The 23,902-nt window shown below is 36.5% G+C and overlaps 1 protein-coding gene across 5 annotated transcripts in view; it reads left to right on the top strand.

Moving 5' to 3' along the window:
- The window catches only part of SPIDR (scaffold protein involved in DNA repair), a 676,929-nt gene that overhangs the window by 340,746 nt on the left and 312,281 nt on the right, over positions 1-23,902 (top strand). For all 5 annotated transcript variants that reach the window (XM_047723664.1, XM_047723668.1, XM_047723665.1 and 2 more), the window contains one exon: positions 4,757-4,857. In XM_047723664.1, the coding sequence (XP_047579620.1) occupies positions 4,757-4,857 (101 nt within the window). The remainder of the gene's footprint in view (positions 1-4,756; positions 4,858-23,902) is intronic.

The raw sequence follows: 23,902 nt of genomic DNA, 5'->3' as shown, positions 1-23,902 counted from the left end.
CCCCCCATCAACCCTGTTTGTTTTGTGACATTAAGAGTCACTTACGGTTTGTCTCCCTCCCAATCCCATCTTGTTTCATTTACTCTTCTCCTACCCCCTTAACCTCCCATGTTGCATCTCCTCTCCCTCATTACAGGGAGATCATATGATAGTTGTCTTTCTCCGATTGACTTATTTCGCTAAGCATGATACCCTCTAGTTCCATCCACGTCGTCGCAAATGGCAAGATTTCATTTCTTTTGATGGCTGCATAGTATTCCATTGTGTATATATACCACATCTTCTTTATCCATTCATCTGTTGATGGACATCTAGGTTCTTTCCATAGTTTGGCTATTGTAGATATTGCTGCTATAAACATTCGGGTGCACGTGCCCCTTCGGATCACTGCGTTTGTATCTTTAGGGTAAATACCCAGTAGTGCAGTTGCTGGGTCATAGCGTAGTTCTATTTTCAACATTTTGAGGAACCGCCATTCTGTTTTCCAGAGTGGTTGCACCAGCTTGCATTCACACCAGCAGTGTAGGAGGTTCCCCTTTCTCCGCATCCTCACCAGCATCTGTCATTTCCTGACTTGTCATTTCCTGACTTTTCATTTCCTGACTGTCCATTTCAGTGAGGGGAGTGTTAAAATCCCCTACTATTACTGTATTCTTGTCGATGTGTTTCTTTGATTTTGTTATTAATTGGTTTATATAGTTGGCTGTTCCCACGTTAGGGGCATAGATATTTAAAATTGTTAGATCTAGGGTGCCTGGGTGGCTCAGTGGTTTAAGCCGCTGCCTTCGGCTCAGGTCATGATCTCAGGGTCCTGGGATCGAGTCCCACATCGGGCTCTCTGCGCAGCAGGGAGCCTGCTTCCCTACCTCTCTCTGCCTGCCTCTCTGTATACTTGTGATCTCTCTCTGTCAAATAAATAAATAAAATCTTTAAAAAAAAAAAAAAAATTGTTAGATCTTCTTGTTGGACAGTTCCTTTGAGTATGATATAGTGTCCTTCCTCATCTCTTATTATAGTCTTTGGCTTTAAATCTAATTGATCTGATATGAGGATTGCCACTCCTGCTTTCTTCTGATGTCCATTAGCATGGTAAATTCTTTTCTACCCCCTCACTTTAAATCTGGAGGTGTCTTCGGGTTTAAAATGAGTTTCTTGTAGGCAACATATAGATGGGTTTTGTTTTTTTATCCATTCTGATACCCTGTGTCTTTTGATTGGGGCATTTAGCCCCTTAACATTCAGGGTAAGTATTGAGAGATATGAATTTAGTGCCATTGTATTGCCTGTAAGGTGATTGTTATTGTATATTGTCTCTGTTTCTTTCTGATCTACTACTTTGAGGGTCTCTCTTTGCTTAGAGGACCCCTTTCAATATTTCCTGTAGAGCTGGTTTGGTATTTGCAAATTCTTTCAATTTTTCTTTGTCCTGGAAGTTTTAATCTCTCCTTCTATTTTCAATGATAGCTTAGCTGGATATAGTATTCTTAGCTGCATGTTTTTCTCGTTTAGTGCTCTGAATATATCATGCCAGCTCTTTCTGGCCTGCCAGATCTGTGGATAAGTGTGCTGCCAATCTAATATTTTTACCATTGTATGTTACAGACTTCTTTTCCCGGGCTGCTTTCAGGATTTTCTTTTTGTCACTAAGACTTGTAAATTTTATTATTAGGTGATGGGGTGTGGACCTATTCTTATTCATCTTGAGGGGGGTTCTCTGAACCTCCTGGATTTTGATGCTTGTTCCCTTTTCCATATTGGGGAAATTCTCTCCAATAATTCTCTCCAATATACCTTCTGCTCCCCTCTTTCTTTCTTCTTCTTCTGGAATCCCAATTATTCTAATGTTGTTTTGTCTTATGGTGTCACTTATCTCTCGAATTCTCCCATCATGGTCCAGTCGCTGTTTGTCCCTCTTTTGCTCAGCTTCTTTATTCTCTGTCATTTGGTTTTCTATATCGCTAATTCTTTCTTCTGCCTCATTTATCCTAGCAGTGAGATCCTCCATTTTTGTTTGCACCTCATTAATAGCTTTTTTGATTTCAACTTGGTTAGATTTTAGTTTTGTTTCTTTAGAAAGGGCTTTTATATCTCCCGAGAGGGTTTCTCTAATATCTTCCATGCCTTTTTCGAGCCCAGCTAGAACCTTGAGAATCATCATTCTGAACTCTAGATCTGACAATCTACCAATTTCTGTATTGATTAGGTCTCTAGCCTTTGGTACTGCCTCTTGTTCTTTTTTTTTGTGTGGATTTTTCTGCCTTGTCATTTTGTCCAGATAGGAGTATATGAAGGAGTAAGTAAAATACTAAAAGGTTGGCAACAACCCCAGGAAAATATGCTTTAACTAAATCAGAAGAGATCCCAAATCGTGAGGGGGAAGAAAGGGGATAAAAAGAGGTTCAGAAAGAAAAAAAAAAACAATTAAAAAAAGAAAACGAATAAAGAAATATAAAAAAGAAAAAATATATATATATTAGATAAACTAGTTAAAAAAAGTTACAAAAGAAAAGGGTAAAAGTTTAAAAAAATTTAGCAGAAGAAGCGAAAAAAATTGAAACAGAAAAAAAAATTAAATTAACTGCAAGCCTAAAGAATCATGGGGAGAAAGCCATGAGTTCCTCGCTTTGCTTTCTCCTCCTCTGGAATTCCGCTGCTCTCCTTGGTATTCAAAACTGCATTCCTTGGTAGGTGAACTTGGTCCTGGCTGGATTTTTTGTTGATCTTCTTGGTGAGGGTCCTGTTGTAGTGATTCTCAATTTTCTTTGCCCCAGGCGGAGTTGCACCGCCCTTAGCCGGGGCCGCGCTGAGTAATCCGCTCGGGTTTGCTTTCGGGAGCTTTTGTTCCCTGAGCGCTTTCCGTAGAGTTCCAGAGGACTGGAATGAAGATGGCGGCCTCCCAGTCTCCGGCCCGGAGGAGCCGAGAGCCCTGGGCCCCGCTCCTCAGTGCGCACTCAGAGAACAGCAACCAATTACTCCCGTCACCCTGGCCTCCGGCCACGCTCTGAGCTGACTGAGCCTGCGACCGATTCAAGGTAACCCCGAGCTGAGAGCTCACTCCTCGGCTCTGTCTCTGTAGCAGGCTTCCCCATTCTAATACCTGTAAGCTCTGTGACACTCAGACACCCCCGATCCTTCTGTAACCCTGCGGGACCTGAGGCCACACTGACCCCGTGTGGGCTTCACCCTGGTTTAGCCTCTGGAGCGATGTCCCTCAGCGGAACAGACTTTTTAAAGTCCTGATTTTGTGCTCCATTGCTCCACTGCTTGCCAGAAGCCGGCCCCTCCCCCTGTGGTCTATCTTCCCATCGCTTTGGATTCACTTCTCCGCCAGTCCTACCTTTCAGAAAGTGGTTGATTTTCTGTTTCTAGAATTGTTGTTCTTCTTCTCTTCGATCTCTCGTTGGATTTGTAGGTGTTTGCAGTCTTTAGATAAGCTATCTAGCTGATCTCCTGCTACCTGATGTAGTCTCAGCCTGCTACTTCTCTGCCATCTTGACTCCTCCCCCTTTTATCATCTATTTGGTAGCTATTGATACTTGTTCTTTCTTAATAAAGGTATATTATTAGAATAAAATGATCTAATTATATCTATAAAATGATCTTTTTTACCTGTCGATCTTCAGTACATTATCTGTGTTTGAAATGATCTGGGTACAGGATTGTATGAGCTCATATACTGATAAAGTGTGTAGGATGTGGTCCTAATGGTGGTTAATAACTGATCCTGACTTCTCTTGAGAGCACAGATGTGTTTGAAGCTGCTTACTCTCTGACCCTAGATAGTTTACTGAATCCAAAATGTTTGCATATATTTGTTTATATGTGTTTATAATATATATATCAATGAATATATATATTATATATGATTTAATTATGTTAATATAAGCATTGTATTGTGTTAAATAAAATATACTTACTACATTACATTTATTACATCATATAATATATAACAATGTAATGATTATATAACAGTGTGTAATTACAATATATAATGTATATAATATTATATATAAGTATTAGTATAATAATATAATTGATATATTAATGTAATAATATGTAATAGTATGATATACATATTATTCATTGATGGTTAAGGGTTTTTGTAAAGCATGTTCATTTTATGAATTCTCTTCCTGCCATACATGGAAGTTTTTAATATTTTTTATTTTTATAATGTTAGTGTCCTTGCTATGTGCTTGTGATTAATACTGTGTTGTCTCTGTGGTCCAAATAATAAGCCCATACCCAAATTTTCTTATTTAATGTTCTGCCTATCAGCAGTTTACCGGTTTTATTCTTTTTTTTTCTTTGGCAGTTTTATTCTTGACTACAATTCTGACCACACTTTAATTTATATGTTTTGTCAGATTGTGAGATGAGCAGATTGTGAGGCTCCCCCAAAGCATGGCTCATTGCCTTCTTTACATTCCTGGCATCTAGTACTTTGCTAGGTAGAACAAGAAGTGATCAGTATATGCTTATAAAATAAATAAACTAGGAAAGAATAAAAAGGAAGTCACACTGATCTGAGAGTAGCTTGTATTTCTAAGAATCAAGAAACTGAGCTTCTAAGAAATCTTAAAAAAGATTACTGATCTTGGAGGTTTGGGCCCCTAGGAAGACCCTGTAATGCCAGATAAGTTAGAATTGCTGTTTTATCTCTTTGTCTCTGGTGGGAGAGTATGAAATATAAATGTTCCAACTATTCTGAAACTTCTCTTTTAACTAACTTAATATATTATAATTCATTAAACAGAGGCGGGCTAGCAGAAAGACTAAATGGCCTGCAGAATCGGGAGAGATCTGCAATTTCTTTGTGGAGACATCAATGTGTTTCTTACCAAAAGACACTTTCAGGTAAGGTCTGCACTGACATCTGAGACTGTGGGTAAAAGAATGTGCCAATTAAAAGTATTTTACATTAAGATATATAAATTTGATCATTATTATTTTCATGATGTTTTCTTTTTCTCCAGGTGTCCTTTAGGTCTTAGATATTGTTCTGAAAGATGAGTCCATTTTTATAGGGTGTGCTGATCCCTCCTCATAGAATTTCTTACATTTCAATAGAAGACTTATTATTGATCTGTCTTGGAGGGTTCTGTATTATGTCTTTCTTTTTTGTGTCTTTTGCTATATCTGAAAGCCAGTAGCTTTTAGACTTTTGTGACCGCAACCCCTAGTAAGAAATACATCTTATATTTTCTCCCAGTTCACACATGACTTACATGCGCACACACACACACACACACACACACACCCGGAAACAAACATTTTACAAACAATACTAACCTTAGTAGGTATGATATACTCTTCATTCTCTTTCATTTTACCAAAATCTTAGTCTCACTAAATTGGTGTGGGTCCTTCTAATGAGTTGCAAGATACACTTTTAAAGTTGCTACTACCTACAAGTGACTACAAACCCTTGTTTCCTGACAAATTGTTTGTTATTAAAAATATTTCATATACCTAGAAAACCTTCCTTTCTGGTGAGACTATGTTCTTTTTCATAGTTTCTTTCTGATTGGTCTCTCCATCAGGAGGTGGGGAAGAGGTGGGTGGGCATGGTCATCTATTCCAAATCTATTAATAGTTTTCTCTCCATGGGGATCCTTGGCATGTGCATTTTAATGGGCTCAAAGGTTATTCTGGCAAATGTTAGCATGCAAAATAGAACAAGAGTACTAGATAGAATACTCAACTAGTATGTTGTCAACTCTTGAGCATTTCTCTGGAAGACTTTTTAATTCTGATCTCATTTATTATCTTCTTTAAAATACTTCCCACCTGGCACCTGGCTCTGACTCTTGATCTCAGGGTTGTGAGTTTGAGCCCATGTTGGGTGTAGAGATTACTTAAAATTTTAAAATCATAAAAATAAAATAGGTGTGCCTATTTTATTTTTAATAAAATATTTTTCAATTTTTAATAAAATTTTAATAAAACATTTTTAATAAATAAAAATAAAATGGCTTAGTCGGTCAAGTGCCTGACTCTTGGTTTTGGCCTAAGTCCTGATCTCAAGGGTGGTGAGATCCAGTGCCACATAGGACTCCATGCTCAGCAGTAGTCTGCTTGGATATTTTCTCCCTCTGACTCTTTTCTACTCACTTGTGCTCTCTCTCTCTCTCTCAAACAAATAAATAAATCTTAAAACAAAATAAAATCATTTCCAGCTACCTTTTAGCAACCCTCTTTTCTCTTTCATATTCTTGTATTAGAGTATTATAATAAGTATCAGGATGACCTGATACATATGACCCAAGAATATATTTTTTGTTACATGGTGCCAGAGATCAGCCTGTTGTTACATTTATTATTCTATATCTTGCCATTTTTTTAAAACAAGGATTATGTTAAAAAATCATCTTTATGACTCATTTGATCAGTCACAAAGCCAAGCATATATAAAGGTTGACAAGTTGTATTACTCAGGGAAGTCAGTAATACTTTGGCATAAGCACAAGAAAGAATTTAATAGTATTTATAAGTGAAAGCCACAGGGAGAAGATTTCATGCTTCAGGCATATTGGTCTGAAAATGTTGTCAGGTCTTTCCATGTGGTAACTCACACTTCAAGTTCAATATAAAGAACGATTTTTTTCCCAATATTTTACCAGAAATTCTAAAGTGATTTTCACTGATCTGCTGAGACATGTATTCCTCCTTGAACTAATTAGTGTTGAGGTAGAATATAATAAATAGCACTATACTAGCCCTATGATTAACTTGTGATCTTTTTCTTTTAAGACATATTTAATAAAAATTAAATACCATTTGTGGTTTAATAATATATTATGCTATCTCCTTTTAGTGCTCTTTCATGTTCTTCTATTTATAAATACTACATTATATATCCTTAACCTCTCAAATATGAATGTCCTTGACTTGGAGTGATCACTTTCTCCTATAGTCTATTCACCTCCACCTCTAACTAGTTCTGTTTAACTTTGTGTCATTTTGAATTAGTTAGAGGTTCTGTGCATTAAAAATTTCTTTCATTTTGCTTGAACTAGAAATATATGGCTTTGCCACCTAAGTTCTCAAACTAACTTTGTTCTTGTTCTGCTTTTCCCTCTCTTCCTTTGAAGAAATCATATAAGAGAATAGTAAGTTTGGATTTCTTTTTAAGTGGATATAAATATTTAAGTTACTAGATTTCAATGAAGCAACTTTTATTTCTTAATGATATAAACCAGCTTTGTATTGAGAGTTTGAGATGGGATAATGAGCCATAAGATGGTAAAAAACAGTATGGGAAGAATGGAGGACAAGAAGAGGATGGCAAAGAGAGTAATTAGGATACCTAGCTTTTCCTTGTAAGTCTGGCCACTGCACACTTAAAAGGCCGAACATTGGAAGTACCATCTGTATGCTACATTAGTGTTCATGCCACATCCTTTTTTCCTTTCCCTCACAAAAAGGTAGAATGTTAATTCTTGAAGGTTCTTAGAGATCGTATAGTATCAACTCCTCTTTGGGGGATGGAGAGAGTATGTGACCTAGAAGAGGGTAGTGACTTGCTCTGATTATTCAAATTAAAGGAAGAAACAGGGCTAGAACCCTAACCACCTGACTGCCTACGTCATACTCTTTCTGTGGGAATGTGATCACATTCTGCTTCATAAAAATAATTTTTTCACTCCTCCACCAGTTTGTTCTTGATAGTACATTGAGGAATAAACAAATACCCTTGTTTGGATTCTATGTCTCCAATATGGTATCTGTCCTGAATTTTATCGTCTTTATAGGCTTGCAATATTGTAGATTGCAGTTTATTATTGGAGAGGAAGACTTGGACAAACTTTAATTTGAACCATAAATTCCTAAGAAATAATTGGAGAAAAATATCTTCTGTCTTCTTTTCTCCTTCAACATTGTCCTTCTCATTGTCGTATCATGTTCGGAGGTTTACTGTATGGCACGGTATAATGCTGAGGGTGTACTACATATTGAAGCATTTAGTATGCAAAATAATGCTCTACGATTGAATTTGCTTTCCTTAGTTTCCAGCTGAAAAAGCTGTAGGTTGGGGCACCTGGGTGGTTCAGTTGGTTAAGCATCTGCCTTCTCCTTAGATCATGATCCCAGGGTCCTGGGATCTAGCCCCATATCAGGCTCCCAACTCAGTAGAGAGACTGCTTCTCTCTCTCCCTCTCTCTCGCAAATAAATAAATTAAATTAAAAGAAAAAAAGCTGTAGATCAAATGAATATATGGTATAGATGAGTAAGTCCAGGTTTGAGGTTATCTCCGTAGTCCATGTTCTTATTCATTAATCTGTGTAGGCCTTCATTAGATGATCTTTTGGGCTAGAGAAAGGATTTAAGAAAGCAAGTGATTAAGGAACCAGCAGAATTAGAAATACTGATACCATGTGATTTTGTTTGGGGAAAAAGAAGTTTTCCAGTGTGTAGGTCCATATCACATTCTTGAGACAGTGCTGTTTTAAGGAGCTTAGGACATAAATTTGAAGGTTATAAATAATGAATCTTGTGTAGGATACCCTAAAATCTTATGATTTGGAAAGGGAGGTGGCAGATTGACTTCTTAATTATTCATGTTAATGTATACTAGAAGTCATTCTATGTTGTCCAGTTTTATTACAGTGAATTGACCAAATTGTTAAGCACAGAGTAGAGAGAGTTTTCTGGAAGTTGGAATAAGAAAAATACCAAATCAAACAAGTGTGACTGTGTGCCTGAAATGAAGGGGAGAAATATGACCTTTTATTTGGCTTATAAGCACTAGATAGCTTATCTGGAATGTCCCTTATAATTTCCTTACAATTTGGGGATAGAGGGTATATAAATTATGCCATAAAGAAAAGACAAAAGCAAAATAAAACAAAATGACAGAGTCAACAATGAATCCATTACTTTGGTATAGGAATGTGCTTATCTCCAATAGATTTTACTTTCTTTTGTTTTTTTAACTATGTTCCATGCGCAACCTGAGGCTCAAACTAACCCTGAGATCTAGAGTCATGTGCTCTACCAACTGAGTCAGCCAGGCACCCCTTCAATAGATTTTTCTTTTACAAGTCTGAACATTTTTTAGATTTGGATTTTATTTTTTCTTTCTTCTAGGTGAATTTCTTATTTTTCAGGTCGATTAGATCTTCTTCTTTGTGTCTTATAATACATCATCCCATTTTTCTCATTCCTTTTAATAATAACTTACTATTGTAAACTTGTATTAGGAAGAAGATTTCACTGTTTTGTTTACTTTGTGGCTTAGCAGAAATTTTTTCGTTCGCTTTACAAATTTTTATTTTCTTATTTCTACTTATTTCTACATAGTGAGTAAATTTAAAAAATAAATAAAAAGAAAAATTTATAAATATTAAATAGAAGTAGCTCCTTCTACCCCAATCCCAAAAGTGAAAATTTAGTAATAGCTGAGATTTAATGGTGGATTTATTAAAATATCTATATTGTTAATCTAAACTCTCTGAGCCTCTAAATTTCCTTATCATAAGTGAGTGTAATAGTAGTACCTCAACTATTGAGCTTGTGCTAACAATAAATTGCCTTCATGGAAGCTATTACTTCATGGAAGCCATACAGCTGAAGGACAAAGTCAACAGTCAATAGATGGTAAAATAAAGAAACACTGCATTATTCTGAGGTCAATTTTCATACCAGATCTAATAGTTCAGAAGCAACTAAAAGCAGCTTTTCCTCCTCTTCTGCAGGGTTTGGATGTACCTTTGGGTTTATAAGGTACTAAAGTCAGAGTTCCATTTTCTTTCTTACACACGGAAGTGGATTGTTCATCTTAGGTTTTTTTTTTTTTTTTAGATTTTATTTATTTATTTGACAGATCTCTAATAGTGAGACAGTGAACACAAGCAGGGGGAGTGGGAGAAGGAGAAGCAGGCTTCCCGCTGAGCAAGAAACCCGATGCCGGGCTCGATCATGACCTGAGATCATGACCTGAGCCAAAGGCAGATGCTGAATGACTGAGCCATCCAGGCGGTTCATCATCTTAGGTTAATTTTGACTGAACTGGTAAATATATCGGGCTTGACTTTCCCTTCTTCTAATGAGTTTACTTCAAAATCTAGGAATTAGTGGTAATTTTATGAACCACATCTTGGGTTTTGGTTAGATATTAAGTAAAACATATCTTACTTGGTCTATCTTTATTTCCTTCAGACATGAGAAGTAAAGGTTTACAAAATCAATGTGTAGATTGTAATTATTTGCTTGAGGCCTTTCTTATGTTCCCCTTTGAAAAGTATTATCTAATTAATCCATAGTAAAAAGGGTTGTGAACTTCCTTATTGATTTGAAATGTTTGAGTGAATGTCTCCAACACATCTCTCTGCCTTTTTCGAAAACATTTTATTTTGAGATACCTGTAGATTGACATGTAACTCATGCAGTTGTAAGAAACAATACAGAATGATTTTCTGTGCCCTTCACCTGCCTTCCCCCAATGATGACATCTCTCCTAACTATACTATGATAGCACAACCAGGATATGAATCCAGGATAGAATTCACTGAACTTATTCAAATTCTACCAGTTTTACCTATAAATGTGAGTTTGTGTGTGTGTTTTGTTTGTGTAATTTTTTAAATTTTTTATTTTATTTTTTTCAGTGTAATTTTTATCATGTATAGATTCAGGTGCCCACCACCAGGCTGGATACACAACAGTCCATCACAACAAGAATCCCTCGTGTTACCCTTTTACAGCCACAGCCACCTCTTTCCTACCCTCCTCTCTAACACCTCTCACCACTAATCTGCTTACCATTTTTGTAGTTCTGTCATCTCAAAATGTTATGTAAATGGAGTAACATGGTGTATAACTTTTCGGGATTGACTTTTTTCACTCAGCATAATTCCCTCAAGATTTATCCAAGTTTGTATATATATCAATAGTTAACTTCCTTTTATTGGTGAATAGTAGTCCATGATATGGATGTACCAGTTTGTTTAACTATGCACATGCTGAAGGACATTTTGATCATTTCCACATTTGTGCTATTAGAAGTAAAGGTGCTATGAACATTAGTGTACAAGTTTTGGAGTGAACATAGGTTTTTCTTTTTCTGATATAAATGATCAGGGGAGTAATTACCAGGTGTTCTAGTAACTGCATGTCTAATTTTATAAGACATTACATGTTAATATCAAATATTTCAGTAAATACTTCTAACATAACATAAAAATTTCTTTAACACTTTGCCTTGGGGATTTTATTTTTTCTTTTCTTCCCTCATGTATAGCTTACTTTTCTGGGCTGCTTTTTAACTCCCACTTACACCATTTAATAATCAGTTTTATTTTCTGCGTTTGTATCTTTGAGTACATTTCAGTATAAAAGACATATCTCAGGGTTCTTCAAACTTCAGTAAATTATTTAATGTGCACTGTTTCCTTGGCTGGTTTGATTTTTGTTGTTTTTGTGGTCATTATGGAGGGACTGAGGTTGGTTGTTTAAAGAACAGAGAGAAGTGTATGTGCTACACATGAATGCTAGTGTAGATGGGTGTGTGAGTTGACAGGCAGAGAAGATAGGGCCAGAAGCCTGACTACTCAGGGCCTGGAGGCCATGATAGCATTTTCTTAACATTTATTGAAGTGTAATTAACATATGTTATATTAGTTTCAACATAATGATTTGTGTACAACATAATGATTTGACAGTTCTATACATTAGTCAGTGCTCACCATAAGTATAGTTGCAATCTGTCACCATATAGTGTTACTACATTGTACTGTTAACTACTAACTATATTCCTTGTGCTGTACTTTTCATTTCCATGACTTACTATTTTATAACTGGATGTTTGTACTTCTTTACTCCCCTCTATTTATTTTGCCATCCTCATCCCTGGCCCACCTGCCAAAGTGATGCCTTAGAAATCTGCACTTTGAAATGTGGCTGTGGAAGAAAGAATGGATGATTATAGAGGCAGGAGAAAAATACTTCCTAGATTTCTCTTCCAGAACCCTTCTATTTTTCTTCTCTTTGAAAGGAAACAGTTTTCTAACACTGCTTTGTGATGGCCCATTTTTATTATGTGATATCCAAAGCATTTCATGTGTTTGCTAGCACATTTAATCCTCATTATAACCTTCCAGTTAGGTCTTATAATACTATTTATAGATGAAGAGGGACTCTGGGTGGCTCAGCTGTTAAGAGGGTGCCTTTGGTTCAGGTCATGATCCCAGGGTCATGGAATCAAAACCCCACTTCAGGTTCCCTGCTCTGCCAAAAGCCTGCTTCTCCCTCTCCCACTCCCCCTGCTTGTATTCCCTCTATCACTATATCTCTCCCTGTCAAATAAATAAAATCTTTAAAAATAAATAAATAAGAATAAAAAAATAAAGATGAAGAGAATGTAGACAGGCACAGCCCTGTGTGTCTGACCAGTAGGTAGCAGAGCCAGATTTGCATCAGGCTGTCAGTGGCCTGTGATCATAGACCATCTCCTTCTAGGTAGATTGTTGGAAGGCAGATGCAGGCAGGCGCTGAAATATATACCTATGGCATGACATGAACAGGCCTTGTTCAGCCTGTGTTTAGTAAGAGCGTGACAAATATTTTCATGATATGTTTGTTATCTAAGTTTTTAAAAACTAGAAATAGTTAAGGATATTCTTAGATGGACAAAACCTGTTATTACTTAGGAAGAGAGTAGGGGGAAAAAAGGTAAGTGAAACAAACAAACAAATGTTCTTCAGATAAATTATTTTTCACTAGGAAATTTTTGTTCTGAAAAGTTCACTCTGAATTTGAGAAAGATTGTGGTGGTGGGAGGGAGGGAAGAAACAAGTAAAATCAGTGAAGTGCAGTACCATTTACTGGTGTCCAAAGCAGAATTCTTTCTGAATTTTCTTTTTACTCACTTTGGGGCTATCAAATATGTTGAGAGTAGTCACTAATCATGTGTGTGTGAGTTCTCACTTTGGAACACCCTTCGATATGCCTGAGAAGTAAAAATCATGTCTGTTTTCTGTGCATGTTTATGTGTTTCAAACATAATATATAAATTGTCTTGAGCTTAGGTTAGTATTACAGGAGCAAAGAATGAACTTATTCATATTGGTATTAGTATTTAATAGTTTTTATATTACCATTTTTATATTTTCTTGCCTTTTGCCACTAGGTCATGGTCAGCTGAAATTTTGTGAAGTGTAGGCCATAAGATATTGTAACTCCTATAACCCCTTTCTCCTGCTGCTCTTGGCAGGATCTTGATACTGCCACCAGGAAAACCTTGCTTTCCACTTAGACCACTAGCCAGCCCTCTTTGGACTTCTCCCCAGGTAGTTTGTAGAATGCCCATGTTAGTCACCTAGACGTGGTACTGAGTCTCCTTAAAATTCACAGTTATTCAATTGTCAGAATCTATTAGATAACTGTTCACTATTAGTATATCTGCTTAAAGTAAGTATGTTCAAATTTCAGGAGTTCTTATTTTTTCATTTCTCTTATATTTTTAATTTCCTAGTTTCTTTGCATTGAGAATAATTATTTCCTTAATTTTCCCACCATGATTTTTACAAAATTATGTTCACTGCCTTATTGTTTTTCTAGGTGTCACATTTTATTACACATGTCCCCTTCAAAGGTTTTTTTGTGGGGTTTTTTTATGGGGTTTTTGTTTTTTATTTATTTGAGAGGGGATGAGAGAGGGGAGGGTCAGAGGAAGAAGCGGACGCCTGTTGACAACAGCAGGGAGCCCAGTGTGGGACTTGATCTCGAGACTCTAGGATCATGACCTGAATGGAGGGCAGTCGGTTAACCAACTGAGCCACCCAGGCACCCATGGGATTTTTGTTTTTATTTGTTGTTCTTTTCTCCTCCAGAGAACAGTGTCTGAATTTAGGGGGGAAATCTGCCATTTGTTATTTCTTGGATTTCTGGATACCAGACTTGAAAGTTTTTAGAGATAATGCAAATAGGTGAGACTGGAGTTCAGATTGACACAGAAAATAGAATGATGGCTCCCACTGAATACTCCTTCCTGCCAGGCACTGAGTGAGGCAGTGCCTACACACTTCTTCATGTTACCGGTCATCTCTAGAACTGTTCAAAGCTGCACTATGCCTTCCAGATCATAAAAGTACCCAGAATGTTGTATCGTTAGTCCATAGAATCAGAAATTGTTTGTTAAATGAAGAACGCTGATTTGGGGATGGGAGACAGGGCCACTACCCTTTTAAATCCTGTTTTTCACTGCCTGTTGTTAACCAAGCAATGTGGGGTGGGTTTTTTGTTTTGAGGAGCTTTTTTGGATGTTTAAGATCACTTCAATTAGCTAATTGAAAACATTGATTCTCCTTTAAGTTGTATTGTAGAAGATAAGCAACTAAGTAATATTTAGTGTCTTTTTCTATAAAATTGTCTTGTGCATCATTTATGCAGAGGAAAAATTTTTGTGCCTGTATTTCTTCGTTTCCTTTTTTTTTTTTTTTTTAAAGATTTTATTATTTGACAGAGAGAGAAAGCACACACTGGGGAGCATCAGGCAGAGGGAGAGGGAGAAATAGACTCCCTGTGCAATAGGGAGCCTGATGCAGGGCTCTATCCCAGGACCCTAGGATCATAACCTGAGCCCAACGCAGTTGCTTAACTGACAAATAAGCCACCCAGGCACCCCTGAACCTATATTTCTGTTTTGGTTTTAGTTATATGAATACATTTTCTTTTCCCATACTCCTGCTTTACTGGTGCTTAGAATCTCTGAGAGATGGATGGTTGCAGGAGAGGGTCACGGATAAGGAGCTAGACAGGTAATTGTTTATTTATTAATTCAACAAGTGTTTATTGAGGGAGTACAGTATACCGACACTATGTACTATGAGTAAGCAAGATCTGGTCACTGCACTTACAGAATTTCTATTTTAGTGGTTAGATGATAAGCAGAGAAAGAATATAGGTAAAGGTTGTCATAGTAAAGGATTTGTGAAGGGGTGAGGGTGGGCACTATACTAGACAGGCCATGGAAGAGAGCTTCAGAGTTATAGTGGGTACTTACAGCCTCTGTCTGTGTTCTAGGACAGATTATCAAAGGAAGATGACTAACTAATTATGGAACATTAGAGGTTTTGATCTTTATTAATTTTTGCCAGAAAAATTATATTTTGTTTGAGATTTAGAAGAGCCCAGTTTTTTTCCATTTCTATTTTTTCCCCAGTTTCATTGAGAAAACCAATGTATAAATTTAAGGTATACAGCATAAATGTTTGTAATACAAATATCATAAAACAATTCCACAATAAGTTCAGTTGATATCTATCATCGTATATAGGTATAAAAAATAAAGGAAAAAAAAAACCAACATTTTTTTCTTATGATGAAAACTATTAGGATTTACTGTTTTAGCATTAGGTATAATCATTTCTGTAGGTTACATCCCTAGTACTTATATATCTTATAACTAGAAGTTTATACCTTTTGATAATCTTCATCCTGTTACACACACACACACACACACACACACACACACACACACACACACACACATGTGCATGCACACTCATGTGTCCTCATGCATGTGCTTGCTCCCCCTCCAACTCTGGTAACCACAAATCTGATCTCTTTCTCTGTGAATTTGGGTATTTTTTGTTTTTTTTTTTGTTTTTATTTCTTTTGGATTCCACATATTAGTGAGGTCATATAATATTTTTCTTTTTTTTTACTTATTTCACTTAGCATAATGCCCTCAGGGTCCATCCATGTTGTCACAAATGGCAAGATATTTCCTTTTTATAACTGAATAGAATTCCATTAGTATTCCATTTTTACTATATATATAAAGTCATTCCAGTGTGTGGTTGTGTGTGTGTGTGTGTGTGTGTGTGTGTGTATGCATGTATATATATACATACACATATACCACATTTTCTTCATCCATTCATCTACTAATGGACAATTAGGTAGTTTCCATATCTTTGCTGTTGTAAATAATTCTGCTATGAACATGGACATGCAGATATCTTTTCAAGTTAGTGTTTTCACTTTCTTTGAATCGATACCCAGAAGTAGAATTGCTGGATCTTATGGTATTTCTATTTTTGATTTTTTAAAAAAGGTTTTATTTATTTATTGGAGAGAAAGAGAACAAGTCAGGGAGAGAGGCAGAGGGAGAGGGAGAAGCAGATTCCCTGTTGAGCAGGGTGTGTAAATGTGTAGATTGCTTTAGGTAACATAGACATTATACTTCCATTTTCCTTTCATTTCTTGTTTTTGGAACAGTTTCAGGAGAATAGGTATTAATTCTTCTTTAAATGTTTGGTAGAATTCCCCTGGGGAGCCATCTGGCCCTGGGCTCTTGTTTGTTCAGAGACTTTTGATGATTGCTTCAATCTCCTTACTGGTTATGGGTCTGTTCAAGTTTTCTATTTCTTTCTGGTTCAGTTTTGGTAGTTATTTGTTTCTAGAAATGCATCCATTTTTTCCAGATTGTCAAATTTGCTGGCGTATAGTTGCTCATATTGTGTTCTTATAATTGTTTGTATTTCTTTGGTGTCGGTTGTGATCTCTCCTCTTTCGCTCATGATTTTATTAATTTGGGTCCTTTCTCTTTCCTTTTCGATAAGTCTGGCCAGGGGTTTATCCATCTTATTAATTCTTTCAAAGAACCAGCTCCTAGTTTCGTTGATTTGTTCTCCGGTTCTTTTGGTTTCTATTTCACTGATTTCTGCTCTCATCTTTATTATTTCTCTTCTCCTGCTGCATTTAAGGCTTTCTTTGCTGTTCTTTCTCCAGCTCGTTTAGGTGTAGGGGTAGGTCGTGTACTTGAGCCCTTGTTTCTTGAGAAAGGCTTGTATTACTATATACTTTCCTCATAGAACCGCCTTTGTGGTGTCCCAAAGATTTTGAACATTTGTGTTTTCATTTTGATTTGTTTCCATGACTTTTTAAAATTCTTCTTTAATTTCCTGGTTGACCCATTCATTTGTTAGTAGGATGCTCTTTACCTGCATGGATTTGAGTTCTTCCCAACTTTCCTCTTGTGATTGAGTTCTTGCTTCAGACCTTTGTGGTCTGAAAATATGCAGGGAATGTTCCCATTCTTTTGGTACCTATTGAGACCTGATTTGTGACCCAGGATGTGATCTGCTATTATACAGCTATGTATATTCTGCTATGTATATTATATATACATGGAGAATGTTCCATGTGCACTAGAGAAGAATGTGTATTCTGTTGCTTTTGGATGGAATGTTCTGACTATATCTGTGATGTCCATGTGGTCCAGTGTATCATTTAAAGCCATTATTTCCTTGTTGATCTTTTGTGTAGATGATCTGTCCATTTCAGGGAGGGGAATGTTAAAAGTCCCCTACTATTATTGTATTATTGTCAATGTGTTTCTTTGATTTTGTTATTAGTGGCTCATATAATTGTCTGCTCCCATGTTAGGGGCATAGATATTTAAAATTGGTAGATCTTCTTGTTGGACAGACCCTTTAAGTATGATATAGTGTCTTTCCTCATCTCTTGGTATAGTCTTTGGCTTAAAATCTAATTTGTTGATATAAGGATTGCCACCCCAGCTTTCTTTTGATGTCCATTAGCATGGTATGTTGTTTTCCACCCCCTCATTTTAAATCTGGAGGTGTCTTGGGGTCTAAAATGAGCCTCTTGCAGACACCATATCTATGGTTCTTGTTTTTTTATCCAATATGATACCCTTTGTCTTTTGTTTGGGGCATTTAGCCCATTTACATTCAGGGTAACTATTGGAAGATATGAATTTAGTGCCATTGTATTGCCTGTAAGGTGACTGTTACTGTATATTCTCTCTGTTCCTGTCTAGTCTATGGTACTTTTAGGCCCTTTCTTTGCTTAGAGGACCCCTTTCAATATTTCCTGTAGGAATGTTTTGGTGTTTGCAGATTCTTTTAGATTTTGTTTGTCCTGGAAACTTTTTATCTCTCCTATTTTCAATGACAGCCTAGCTGAATATAGTATTCTTGGTGCATATTTTTCTCGCTTACTGCTCTGAATATATCATGCCCATCCTTTCTGGCCTGCCAGGTCTTTGTGGATAGGTCTTCTGCCAGTCTAATATTTCTACCTTGTTAGGTTACAGACCTCTTGTCCCGAGCTGTTTTCAGGATGTTCTTTGTCTCTGAGACATGTAAGTTTTACTATTAGATGATGGTGTGTTAACCTATTTTTATTGATTTTTGAGGGGCCGTTCTCTGTGCCTTCTGAATTTTGATGCCTGTTTCCTTCCCCAAATTAGGGAAGTTCTCTGCTATTATTTACCTCAGTTTACCTTTTGCCCCTCTGTTTCTTCTTCTTCTGGGATCCCAATTATTCTGATATTGTATCATTTTAAGGTATCACTTTTCTCTTGAATTCTTCCCTCATGATCCAGTAGTTTTTTAATCTCTTTTTTTCAGCTTCTGTATTCTCCATTATTTGGTCTTCTATCTCACAGTTCTCTCTTCTGCCTCATTTATCCAAGCAGTAAGAGCCTCCATTTTTTATTGCACCTCATTAAAAGCTTTTTTTATTTCAACTTGTTTGGATTTTAGTTCTTTTATTCCTCCAGAAAGGGATTCTCTGGTATCTTCTATGCTTTTTTCAAGTACAGCTAGTATCTTTATAATCGTCATTCTGAACTCTAGTTCTGACCTCTTGCTAATGTCCATATTGATTAGGTACCTGGCAGTCAGTACTGCCTCTTGTTCTTTTTTTTTGAGGTGAGTTTTTCTACTTTGTCATTTTGTCCAGAGAAGAATAGAGGAATGAGAGAACAAAATGGTAAAAGAGTTACAATGACCCTAGAATAATAAACATTCAGCAAATGAGATGAGACCCGAAACTGGGGCAGAGAAAGAAAGGAAAAATAAAAATGATCAGGCTGGTGAATAGAATAGAGCCACACACTTGATTTTGGGTGTATTTTGGTGTTAGAAGAAACTGCCTCCCAAAATTTTAAAGAATGAAAAACTGGGGCGCCTGGGTGGCTCAGTGGGTTAAGCCGCTGCCTTCGGCTCAGGTCATGATCCCAGGTCCTGGGTTCAAGCCCCACATCGGGCTTTCTGCTCAGCAGGGAGCCTGCTTCGTCCTCTCTCTCTGCCTGCCTCTCTGCCTACTTGTGATTTCTCTCTGTCAAATAAATAAATAAAATCTTTAAAAAAAATGAAAAACTTATATATACAAAAATAAGGGTAAGTATGATGAACGGGTGGAGTCTGACTGTAAAGATAAAAACTATAAAAGATTTTTAAAAAGAAATTGATAAGTTGGTTTTAAAAAAAAGAAAATATGATCAGGTGGAAGACTAGAACAAAGGCATATACTAGATTTAGGGTATATTTTGGTCTGTTAGAAGAAACTGTATCCCAGAATTTTAAAGAAAGAAAAACTTACATATATACAAAAATAAGCGTAAATATGATGAAGGGGTGGAGTGTGACTGTAAAGATAAAAACTATAAAAGATTTTTGAAAAGAAATTGATAAGATAAAAAGTTAGTTAAAAAAAAAAGAAAATATGATTGGGTGGAAGACTAGAACAAAGGCACATACTAGATTTAGGATATATTTTTGGTCTGTTAGAAGAAACTTTATCCCAGAATTTTAAAGAAAGAAAAACTTATATATATATACAAAAATAAGGGTAAATATGATGAAGGGATGGAGTATGACTGTAAAGATAAAAACTGTAAATTATTTTTGAAAAGAAATTGATAAAATAAAAAGTTAGTTAAAAAAAAAGAAAATATAATCAGGCGGAAGACTAGAACAAAGGCACACACTAGATTTAGGGTATATTTTGGTCTGTTAGAAGAAACTGTATCCCCGAATTAAAAAAAAAAAAAACTTATATATATACAAAAAATAAGGTTAAATACAATGAAGGGATAGAATATGACTGTAAAAATGAAAATTTAAAAAGATTTTTTAAAAGGTATTGATAAGATGGTTAAAACAGAAAAAAAATTTTAAAAAGAAAAAAAGAAAAAGAAATTTAAAAAACTTTTATCTTTGAAAGACTAAAGAATCATGGGGGGAAAGCCATGAATTCTATGTGCTGTATTCCCCTAGGGCTCGTGTTTTGCAGTTCTCTTTGATTGGTAAACTTGGTCTTTGCTGGATGTTCTTGCTGATTTTCTGGGAGAAGGACCTGTTACAGTGACTCTCAAATGTCTTTGCCTGAAGCAGAATTGCACCACTCTTGCCAGGGGCCAGGCTAAGTAATCTATGGGTTTGATCTCGGTACCTTACTCCTTGAAAGCTTCCATACAACTTTGGAGTAAAAGAATGAAAATGGCAGCCTCCTGATCTCTGGCCCTGGAGGAGCCGAGAACTTGAGACCCCCCCCCCCAGTGCATCTCCAGAGAAAAGCAGTCAGTCACTCCCGTCCCTGGTCTCCGACCACCTGGTCTCCATGCTCATCTGAGCTGTGATCGAGCTTTTCTATCTTTGGCTCATGACCTCATTTGAAGTCTCCAAACCCAGCAGATTCCCACAGCACATTCTTGTCCCTTCCTCCCAGTGGAGGTAGGGGAGGTCTCCCTGTATCTGCCACTATCCTGATTATTTTATTATAGTTAATCATAAGCATAAGCAATTGTATATGGATTCTTTCAATTTCTCTTGAAATTGTGCAAATAAAATATTCTTCAAAGAGTAATTCATGTCATCATTCTCTCCACAATTCGTAAAGAGTAATACACTTTATTCCTTCTGGTTTTGTTTGTTTCTTTTGTCTGATTTTCCAAAAAGCACTTCAATAAGTAAAATTTTACAGACATTATTAAAACATCTTCAAGTGCAGAGGAGCAAGATGGCAGAGGAGAAGGAGACCTAAATTTCGTCTGGTCCCAAGAATTCAGCTAGATAGTTATCAAACCATTCTGAACCACCTACAAACTCAATAGGAGGTTGAAGAAAAAAATAGCAGCAATTCTGTGAACAGAAAAGTGACCACTTTCTGGAAGGTAGGACATGCAGAGAAGTGAATCCAAGTTGATAGTGCTCTGAAGCCACTCTAACTAATGCTTTTAGGCTTTCTTCACATTGTATAACAGTTTGGAAGTCTTAATCAATATTATAAAATAAATTATAGAAAACCATTAACAAAGGCTGTCATTGGAAAAGGTCTTGAGGAGTACCTGGGTGGCTCAGTTAGTTAAACGTCTGTCTTTGGCTCAGATCATGATCTCAGGGTCCTGGGATCAAGCTCTGTGTCAGGCTCCCTCCCTAGCCTGCTTCTCCCTCTCCCTCTGCTGCTGCCCCTACTTGTGCTGCTCTCTCTTTCTCTCTCACAAACAAATAAAATCTAAAAAACTAAAAATAAAGCAAAAGGTGTTGGGACTAGATTTCTTTTATAAAAGAAGAAATTTATCAAAACCAAATATATTACTTTTATAATTAAGGAAGAAGGGAGGAAAATGTGAAGTAGCAAGTAGCACCCTGGATTTTACTTATGAACTACAAAAATGTGTGCCATTGTATCAGGAGGTGAATAGCTCAATAAGGAGTCTGGTTTTTCCAGTGAGACAGGTTTTCAAAATGCAGAGTATAAGGTGTTGGTTGTCCTTGAGCATGATCAGCTGTGAACAAGCTCAGAGGCTTGGTTTTGTTATCTCTGACACTACAAGTTCCCATTAGGCATTCCTCCTCTTGCTCTCCTTGTTACCTGCACAAACCTTACACAGGCGTTTCTGTGCTTCTGATGCACAGAAAGGCTGAGACTGGAAGAACACTGGCCCTGAAACCACCCACTGCCCCCATAGTACTTTGGGCCGAGCTGAGGAGTAGTGGCTGCAGGACATGCAAAGTAGGGTCCTACTGGCCCTTTTGGGAACAGGCACCCAGAAATGTGGACCGTGCCTCTTCTCATTGCTTTCAAGGGACCCGTCTGGGGCTGGGGAGCCCCTGAAAATGGGGTCATTTTTCAGAATCACCACTTGAATGGTCAAGAGAGGAAGAAGGAATGTCAGGACCAACATTTTCTATACAGAAACAGTGGTACGAGTAGGAAGAACAGCAAGAATCCTGTGTAGATATGTGTGTGTCTAAAAGGCTTACCTAATTTCTTTGCTGTAATATTTTCTCATAATTAAAGAATAATTTGGGGTAGAAAATATTAGGCTGATTATTTCTACCAAAGAAAGCTGATTGGCAAATTAAGAACCCTTTATTTAGTTGAAAAATAATTGTTAGTAAATACATATGATTTCATCTAAGTCTCCTGTAACTGTGTTTTTAAAGTTAGGAAAGAGAGCTATGGTGAGCTATTCATTTAATTTGTCTGTTTTGAAGCAATATTTTATGCCTTTTAAATATTTTGTTTCTGTAGGGACATAGGGGATTTGGGGCATAATAGGACACGTTTATAAAACAATGTATGTTTATTTAGATTTACAGAGTGAGAATGACATGGATTGAAGGTTTGTCATTTTTATAGTCCAGAGTCTTTAAAAAGCCATTTGATTTTTTTTTTTTCTTTTACTCCCTGATCTACCTTATTTACCACCCTGGTTTCAATTGAAGGGACACTGCTATGACCTACTCAGTGCGGGTCAACTGCACTTTGGCTAAAGAGGGTTTGCTGTAGTTCCTTTTCTTAACTTCCCCTTTCCTTTGGGGTCAAGGGAACCATCTCTGGATTATCTCCAGCTTCTCTCTAGCCATTAAAACCAGAAAGCCAATTACATGTCTAAGCTTTATTTTTTCTCTTTTCTACCCCTCCCCTCATTTTACTGTAGTCATGTTATTTAATATCCTTCTTTACCATTATCTGCAGGAAGAATTCACATGAATACTCTAGGCTGAGGTAGTTAAGTCAAGAAACAAACTGTGATATTAGTTTGACCACTGTTAGAGCTATGATTTTATGTCCTAAATAATTATAATTTCCAATGATCATTTTAAGCGCAAGTTAACAGAGGAGTAAAGACTTTATTTTTGACTTTCATAATGTTATTTCATAACTTTATTAAAAATTAATGATGGGATCTGAGAAATAGAGGAAGGAATGCTTACTACCAAACTCAGCTCTCTGGCTTATGTCTGTCATACCTTAGCTGCTTCTGCACATCTATTTTTACCTTCATTTCTTAGAAATAAATTATTTCTTCTGACTTTTTCTATGTAAAAAATCTAGAAAATATGGTTTGATGACACAGCAGAATTCAATGATGCTTTCAGTTTCCCTGTACATTTACTTAATCTATGCTGTCTGTATTTCTTTTTGTATGAGAAGAAAAATAGTAGTTTACAGTTTTAAGATTGTTTTCTCATAGGCCTGAGGTTTAAAAGAATCTTTTTTTCTGTTTTCTGTTGTAAATGGCCCAAAAGTAAGATGGCACAGTTAGCTTATTCTGAATGAATATGTAGTAGGTAAAACATTTTCTTGTTGAATTCCATATGTGGTTCAATAAATAAAAATTCATTCACAGTGTTCTATTGGGACTTTGTCAATGGTGAATATTATCTACATCTTAAAAACCCTGATTTCAACCATTAGGGGAGTATTGATATTGGCAGGGCAAGGTTTTTTTGTTTGTTTGTTTTGTTGGTTTTTTGGCTTTCTTGAATCAACTGTCTTTTCTCCCTCAAGCCTAGTTCAGTATCACACTGGCATTTGTCCATGCTGTGAAATCTTGTGTATGTCATCTTAACCTTTCCACCAATCTAGTTTTCCAAATTTCTTCAGCTCGTTTTTATTTTCAAAGGGGTTATAGTTTTCTACTTGGGATTCTGTTGCCTGGTGAAGGCTATTGAAAGTACAAGCCCCAATTTTTCTTTTCCTCATCTTTCAGTAGAGATTGTCAAGGAAGAGTGCCAGGTAGCACTGCTCTCGTAGCCCGTGTGAATCTTACTAAAAGAAGATGGTCTAAGAATAGGCTCCTGCTTATCACACAGTCCTACCTTTCTTTCTGAGTAGATGCAGTTATAAATT

The sequence above is a fragment of the Lutra lutra genome, chromosome 4 (assembly GCF_902655055.1).
Source record: "Lutra lutra chromosome 4, mLutLut1.2, whole genome shotgun sequence".
Classification (NCBI taxonomy): Eukaryota; Metazoa; Chordata; class Mammalia; order Carnivora; family Mustelidae; genus Lutra; species Lutra lutra.
The sequence above is the reverse complement of the archived record's forward strand: the minus strand, read 5'-3'. Positions and strand labels throughout refer to the sequence as shown.